The sequence below is a fragment of the Dermacentor silvarum genome, chromosome 4 (genome assembly GCF_013339745.2).
Source record: "Dermacentor silvarum isolate Dsil-2018 chromosome 4, BIME_Dsil_1.4, whole genome shotgun sequence".
Classification (NCBI taxonomy): Eukaryota; Metazoa; Arthropoda; class Arachnida; order Ixodida; family Ixodidae; genus Dermacentor; species Dermacentor silvarum.
The window spans coordinates 144,176,264-144,184,771 of NC_051157.2; the positions used below are offsets into that span (position 1 = coordinate 144,176,264).

Below are 8,508 nucleotides of genomic sequence, written 5' to 3' on the forward strand. Positions count from 1 at the left end.
TCCCAGCTAATCCGGGCCAAGCTAATTAAAAAAACAAAAAAAACAACGAGAAAACAAGATTGGATGATGAGACAAATAACGCGAGATATCATAGCGCGAAAGTTGCTCATAAAAAAAAGAAGCTGTGAGCACGTCGCAGATCACTGGACAGCTGAACTTCTACGCATAGGCAGAGATAACGTGAGAGATCGATGACGCTGAACATTAGTTTGTGTTCATGACAGCTAAAAAGCAGAGTTCGTAGTTAATATTACTGTAAATAACTAAAAATAATAACTTAGTATTATCTGCCATAAAATAAAAGCACCGATTCGCCCTCTGCAACGTTTCGCTGGAACTTACGACCTTCCGGGGCCAACCAAAAAGTGTTGTGTGCAAGCATGATGTCCCTGCTGCTGATGTAAAGGGCCGACCGTCACGGCGGCACGGACATTTTGTTACGACGGGTTGTGCAAAAAAGGACTGCCGTAGTCGAATGTGAAAAGGTATACACAAATAAAATTGCAAATAAAAATGGCTATATTTGGCTACGAAGTATTTTGCACTTTTTTTCTGTTTGGCTACATTTGGGCTACAGCTTCTCTAGCTTTTGGCTACGCCACCTCGTCGGACCTGGAAACACTGCTCGCAGTAGACATCCTTTATACACTGCACTGGGCGCGAGGTGTGATTCTTGCTGCAGGAAGTGTTGTAGGGATGGCTGGCATTCACTTTTCTGCATAATGAGCCGAGTTTTTTGGGGACCGAAAAAATAACACAAACACCAGCTCGCCCTGCTGCTTTTTTTATTATTCTGTGGTGGGAAGCGTCGTGCACGTATGGGATAACGGGTAGTTTTATTTTGTCGAGTTCATGCCTTGCCTTGTCCCTGGGAGTTCGGATCTCTTTGGCAAGAACTTCACTTAAGGAACAAAGTACGTCTTCCAGGTAGCCACTTGATCTAAGGCGCTGAATTTGGCTGTTGTAGCTACGTTCAATTGCATGATAGCAGGAGCGATAGAGGGCATTTTTGAGGGCTCCAAGTGCAATGGCACGCTTGACTACTTGACCAGTCATTGTAATATACCGAGTGTTCAAAATTAAGCTTTACGGAATTTTTAAAAATCGCCTGTGGCAGGTAGCATAATTCTTATCATTGAACTGGGTTATTCGACGAGGCGGACATTAGTAGCACGAGAAATGAAAACAAATATTCAACTAATAAACAAAAATTCGCCAATTTACTTCTTAGTTAATTACTTTACTACACATACTGCAATTTACGAATTGTAGCCGGTGAGTGTGCAAGGTGCATCCACATGAATATAATTTCCAGGATGACACCAGTTTCGGGATATTATTTCCCAAAGTGTGGGACGACATACATGGGCGTTCTAGTTACTTTTGTGCGTCAATGTATAAAACATCAGTTTGGTAAAAAAGTAAGTGGAAAAACAGTGCATTTTTACGGCGAGTTTGTGGCGCATATCTCCAAACTGGTGTCATTCTGGAAATTCATTCCCAGTGGATAGGCCTGACAAGCTCACTGGCTACAACTCATCAATTGCAATATGGGACGTAAAGTAATTAACTAAGAAGCTAAACAATGAATTTTTGTTAATCAGTTCAATATGTGTTTCGATATCTCGAGCTACTAATGTCCGCCTCTTCGAATATCCCCGCTCAAAGATAAACGGGATCGGCATGTAACCCCCTCCCCCCCCCACCCTTTTTTGTCTCCTTTCCTCCCTTCCATTTCAGGCTATATATTTGCGCACGCACAATAAAGCAACTGTTGGCAGTCAGCGTTCGTCCTGTGTTCTTCCGTCTGTCCGTGTTTCTAGCGCTGTTTTTTACAACATTATTAAATTAGATATGATTCTCAAGACTACGATATTCAGGTTACGAAGGCGCACTCAACCACTTGCGGAGATAAGCGAGTTTTTGCTTGACCATGTTCGCAGCAGCCACATTAGATGCCTTTGCACGGAGCGATTTTATGCTTTATGCTAAAATCCGTCCATCCGATGTGCGCAGAAGCTATCATCATCAGCAATGGCTCGAGCGTCGTCATCTTCTTCCACAGCTGGCACGTTGGCGCACCTCGGTGCAACCGCGAGAACGCGCTCGTGCCACTGCTCCCGCGTTCGTTGCCTTCTTCCACAGTGGCTCCGTTGCCGCTCATCATTCCAGCGTAGAATTTCACTTCTCCTCTGTCGTCGTAATGGGGAGGCCGCATTTACGGGGGTATATGAGGCAATGCTTAAGGGGGTATGAGCCATTAATTGTCCTACGTGGCGGACAGATTTAATTTTGTAGCAATTTCATTTTGAAGAATCGCAAGCGGCAATGCGACAACGGCGGACTGCAGGCATACCGTCGGTGACGACGTTTCTCTCCGTAGCAGCCGAACGTGGGTGTAACCTCATTAAGAAACACAAAGACGCAACCAATAATTGAGAAAGAGTTTAATGAATGCTCCGGATTACCCCAGTGGTTTACACCAGAGCCGCACGTTTCAGGTTTGCTGGTTAACCCTCTGTACGGAGTGCTTGAGCGGGGATGTTTTTGTGTGAGAATTAGGTGCAGTTCCGTAACCCTGTTTTCACGAGTACAAGTAGGTAATGGCATCGGGACGTAACACACCCGTCACGATTACTATCTGATTTGAAGTATATCTTCAGCTTGAGAAAACGTTAAGTAACCTATTGGGTATACTAAAGCTCAAAATCAATAGGTCAAGAAAATGAAACTTCAGCGCTACAAATCAGTGAGGTAATACAAGAGCGCGAAAGCAGCCGGCGAGGCTACGGAGCACGATGAGCTCTCAACATCATTCTATGAGGCCACATTCATGCCCAGGCGGCATGTGATTGGCAAGTGATATGATAAAACACGATACGCACCTCTGCGAGCTTGCACATCCGGGGACACTCAGCCATTGATTCATCTCTCAAGAGCGTTCCTCCGAACGGAAGGCCACTAGGCGATAACCGCTATCGGTATGCGGGAGATGTTATAGGGTCGCTTACAACGATATACCGGACGCCGTCAGCAGCGCCTAGGCAGATAGGAGAGAACAGCCGAAAAGCCTACCAGGTGCAGCCATGAAAGTGACAGGGATGCTGAATGGCCGATGTATTTATTCATGTATACTTTTTATTGCCGCACTGTCAAGGTCGCCAACTACTGCTGAACCGGTGAACCTGACTCTTTATTATGAAGGGTTGTGTCCCGACTGCCACGAATTCATCCTTGGCCAGCTGTGGCCAACGTTCGGAAAGCTAGAAGAATACCTGGAGTTGGATCTCCTACCATTCGGCAATGCTGACATGAAAGTCGCCAACGGAACGGTCACCTTCCAGTGCCAGCACGGTCCCGACGAGTGTCTCATCAACGAAGTGCAAACGTGCGCTGTTAAGTACGTGCACCCGACCAGGAAACTGCTGGATTTCATCACATGCATGCTCCGCCAGCCCGATCCGACCCAAGCTGGTGAGCCGTGTGCTCGGAAGGTGGGGACGGACTGGGCTGTCCTGAACAGATGCAGCCAGGGACCTGAGGGCACTCAGCTCTTGTACGAGATGGGCAAGAGGACGCAGGGTCACCAGCCTCCAATCGAATATGTGCCTTACGTAGAGATTAATGGCTATCACAACGAAACCATGCAAGAAATGGCGCAGGAAGACCTGTTTCACTTCGTCTGCAAGCTCTTGGAACCGGCGCCACCTAAAGTCTGCATGAATGCGGCGACCGGAGGTCGGTGTTTTAAAAGTGCCGCTTTTCACTTTTCTTACCAGAGAGCATGATTTTCCTATTCAAGTTATAACGTAATGGCAGGTCTCACGTAGAACGAATACCATTTTAGCGTACTCATATATAGGTCTCAAATGTTCGAATTTAATACCACAAAAGAGAATACAAGCCGCAAAAGGATCTGTTAAACAAAATTAGTGTCCTAAAGGCGGAAGGATCCCTGCCTGTATCAGCTAAATAAACATTCCTTTCTTTTTAACCTGCGAAGCAACACGTAGTTTCTTTGGCAAAAAATTGTCGATGCTTTTTTTTGTTCCTGATTTACATGCTAACAAGAATGTGTGCATTGTTACGTCTCAAAACGGCAAAGGACATTCCTTAGGTGCTTGCCACGAGGCAGCCCCTTCATGAGCGCCCGCCCAGACGGCCACGCAGCCCTGGGGCCGACTGTTATCGAGTCAACAAAGAAGCTGCCCTCAAGGTGACAACAACCACCGGATTCTGTAGACTTGGTAACAACCGCGCAGGCCTGGCTTCCCGGGTCGCTGCAAGCTGAACGCCGCGTAGATCCCACAAATGGATGCAAGGGACCAACGTCGAGGACTTCCATGGGAACTGTGTCGACTTCAAGTTCCCAAATGGCTACGTAGGTACCTCATATGTGGGGGAAAGTGTAACATTGGAGGCGGAGTCCGGCGGAATGGTGCGATTGTATGGGTGGGATTATGCGAACGATTGGACGATTATGAGTGGCCGAGGTACAATCATATTCCCTGGTCTAGGCACCTAGGGAAGACAACGTTTCTAAAAGAGGACACCTTTGGTGCATGGACGCGTCCTGACGTGTCCTGATGCGTGATAATACATGTAGAGAGCTCGGACATTTAAAGTGCTTCTACATGGAGTGGGCTTTTATTTCTGAAGTAAGAGTAAATATGTAAAATAATCCCTTTTTCTTTTGTTCCTATTCCCGGACGTACTCATCGCTATGCTTCACTCCACTTCACTTCACTTTATTACCTTAAGAACCCTATTGGAGGGGTATTACATAGGGGGTGGTTAATAAAATAAACATTAGAAACAGGCGTTCATTTTGAGATATATGGGTGACAACAGCTTCGGTAAAGGGAGGTGGGCTTGTGATGGCTGCGATGGCGTTTGGAAGGCCGTTCCAGTGCCTTGATGTTCTAATAAAAAATTATGCTTGAAAAGTCGTGGTCCGGGCACGTGCGCGTGCAACTTGAAGCGGATGAGATATGTATGAAGGGGGCGTGATGTACGGTGGGTGATTTAAAGAGCTGTAAGAAAATGAACGGAAGAGAGAGAGGGTGGCAACCTGTCGACGGAAAGAAAGCGTTTCCAATCCAGGTTCTGCTTTCATCGTTGAAATGATGATATAGTACGAATATGAAGATTGAATAAACCTAGTAGCACGACTTTGCAGAGCCGCAAGTGTATTTAACGATATAAACCGGATGCGGGTTCCAGATGGGAGATGCATACTCAAGTTTCAATCTTACAAATGATTTATAGGCCAACGCTTTTACTTGTTGTGGGGTATGACGTAGATGTCGTCTAAGAAATCCCAGTGATCTGATGATAAGATGATGTTAGTAGTGTGCAAGCGCCAGGACAGATCACAAGATAGAGTGACACCAAGGTATTTGAAGGATTGGACTGATTCTATTGGAACATCAGTAATGGAATAGGTAAATGTGAGGGGGTTACGGCAGCGAGTGAAAGACACGAGTTTACATTTGTTAGGATTTAGGTTCATTAGCCAGCGATTACACCATTTTTGTACATTATTGAGATCGTTCTAGATGAATGTGTGGTCAAACATGTTGGTAACATTGCGGTAGATTACACAATCATCTGCAAACATACGAATGTTACAAGATGCATGCTTTGGTAGATCATTAATATAAATTTTAAAAAGAAGCGGTCTTAAGACGGATCCCTGCGGGACGCCTGATGTTAGGGGGAGTCTGCTAGAATAATGGTTATTAACGAAAACAAACTGAGAGCGTTTAGTCAAGAATGCTTCTATCCACTTTGTAGGATGCCTGGCGTATACGCTACCAGAGGCGCAACTGTGTATAACATACATATTACATGAGCTTTTCATTTCAATATGTATAAATTGGAAAGCGTTTAACCACGTTTGATGAGACGTTGCATGACTTCCTCTATTTGACTCAAGATTGGTGTTTCAATACTGTCTTTAAAAGCCTTCGGCAGGTGCACAGCCGCGGTGGTGACGGAGATGTGATGACTCCGAATTTGTTGCATGTGCACTGCGGTGCGCTCCTGTTTGTTTCAGCTGCACTCGCGTTGCGCTGCTTGTGCTTTTTTGTTTGCCATTTTCAAGGGTTCGTGATCCAGAAGAGCCGTAGACTGCGTAGTGCTAAAAGCACGGCGGGTTTGTACAGATGCGGGATTATGACCGACCTGCTGAAGGACGTAGCCGAAACGGCGAAAGGGCTGACAATCCTTCGTTCGTGTTTTCTCCACCACGTCCAAGCCTTTCGGGATGTGTTAAAACACATTTAAACAAAGGTAAAAAAATGGGCGTTGGGAGTAAACGTGACTTCGCGGACGGCTCGCTAAAGGCATGTCTTGTACTTTTTTTTTCTTGCAGATGAATGGCCTCGTGAATTGCATGTGTCTGTTATCCTTAGAAGCTGTTTGCTTCTTCAGATTGGGAAAGAATCCTGTCCAGTTGTTTCTAGGGTTTCTTCTGGTAGCACAAGAATTCTCTTGGTTTTACATATCTACTAAGGGATGTTCTACAGATAAGGTGATATTTTATTTTTGCACCGACTGCTGTTCACTTCAATTCCTTTAAGGGGATCAAGGAGACCGAATCGAATGCGAATCGGATAGTGCCAGAAGCGAATAGAATTTGATATCGAATAATTTTCGAATAATGAACCGCCGTTATCACAATTATTATCAAACGATGTTCACATCCCAGTATTTTTACAGTTTCTGTCATCATATTGTACAGTATGAAGCGTTGTTTATTAAAAGCACAAGTGTAGCATAGGGAGCAAACAAGTAATTTCTTCGCACGCGCGTGATTGCAGAGATTGGGAATGATAGCTGTATGTATAGCATGTAAAGTATGGCTACCTAAGCGACGTAGCCTGGGGGGGCGGGGGGAGGGGGCTATTCAGTATTCTGCAAGACTCCAGGATCTAGTGGGCGTGTCCATTTCTTCTTCTGATGAAGTTCTGACTGGCTGGGCTGTGCGTATGCCCAGTCCAGAAGTTAAGGGTCAGAAGAAGAGAGGCACCCCCAGCCAATCAGCACTTAAGCAGCCAATAAAATTCACATATCCACTAAATGGAGACTTACAGAATACCCCCCAGCTACAGTACTCAAGCTCTCATGTTTTATGCTTACACTATACCCGCGGGGGTGAAAATTTACCCTACTTTTGCGCCATCTTTATGTTTAATTGGGGGCAGTTGACGTGTTGAAATATTTGAAAATTATTTGGAAAATATTCGCTTTCACGAATTGTCACTATTCGATTCGAAAATCGAATCGGATAGGACACTATTCTATTCGTTACTGGATAGTTACTAATTGTCGCACACGCCTATACTTGAGAATGGCAACATTTCTTTTTTTTTCAAGAACTATTCAAATGGGTCTCAGTACTTCTTCTCTTGGTCAAATTGAGGCGATGTGTTTGGTTACGAAATGCCCATGCATGTATAAAGTCCCATTTCTCAACAAGTTTTTAGAGGCTTCCTCCCATGAGTTGCACATGTTTCCGCCACTTTTTGCTCACTAGTGGTTGCAAAATGCGTGGACAGCGAAGCAGTGCAATGCAGGAAACCGTGGAGGGAACTCTTGCTCTGAAACTTCATGCGCAACCAGGGCAAATTAAGATTATGTTTAATAGGAACCATCAAGTGGACCTTCTCTCTCCTAATTGTCATGGTATACGTTCTTTTTCTCTAAATTAGCCACTTGTCGAAAGAGGAGACAGACAATTTCACAGACCGACAGACAGACAATTTCACTAATACTCTCCACCTGAAAAATTTCTCATTTGATGTGTCTGACAAAACTGTGCTGAAATTCGCTTCAAAAGCAAGTGCATATTGAAAAGTGGAATTCGAGCAAAGCGCTGGTTCGGGCTAACACTAACAAGTGTTAAACACTTATTAGTGTTTAATCCAAGAATCTACAAAAAAAGCACAAAGAGACACGAACAGAACAGGCGGTAACTTCCAACCAACGTTTAATGCCAGATGTTCGCAATATCTACCACAAAACAGACAAAAAGAAACTAATCACTTACTTCATCAAACCAAGATGTGTGCGTTACTAAGCTGTTGTTGCCAGCTGCCCTCAAGAGAAGTCGCAGTTTCGCCCCAAAGGCGAAGCATCGATTGCGATGGCAAATTAGTGGACAGCTACATGAAGTAAGGATAGCAGTTTTATCGGCCGTATAAACTTGTAAACATAGGCATACTAACTAAATGAACAAGCGTGGTGTCACGCGCGCACATGAACACATCCCACTCGATGAGCGCGGAAGCACGCTGTCAAAACGCTGTAGTGAGCAAGCGCAGCTGCACCAGCGAGCTGCACCTTCGTGCTGCGTCTCGCATTAACGCGAACTAAGCCGCGAAAACAAAGCGCACGTCGGACTCCGTCACCAGTCCCAGATGGCTTTCGAGATACCGTGGCTTGGCCGGGCGGCGACTTTACAATTGCTAGTATATATAGGTACAGCAGGGGCGTGGCACTGCG

General features: G+C 45.2%; 1 protein-coding gene across 1 annotated transcript; it reads left to right on the forward strand.

The window, feature by feature from the left end:
* The first annotated feature begins 2,990 nt into the window (after positions 1-2,990).
* LOC119450714 (gamma-interferon-inducible lysosomal thiol reductase) lies at positions 2,991-4,006 on the forward strand. The gene has a single exon (XM_037714236.2). It carries the CDS (start codon positions 3,087-3,089, stop codon positions 3,786-3,788), a length of 702 nt encoding a protein of 233 aa, XP_037570164.1. The 5' UTR covers positions 2,991-3,086; the 3' UTR covers positions 3,789-4,006.
* Positions 4,007-8,508: the final 4,502 nt, after the last annotated feature.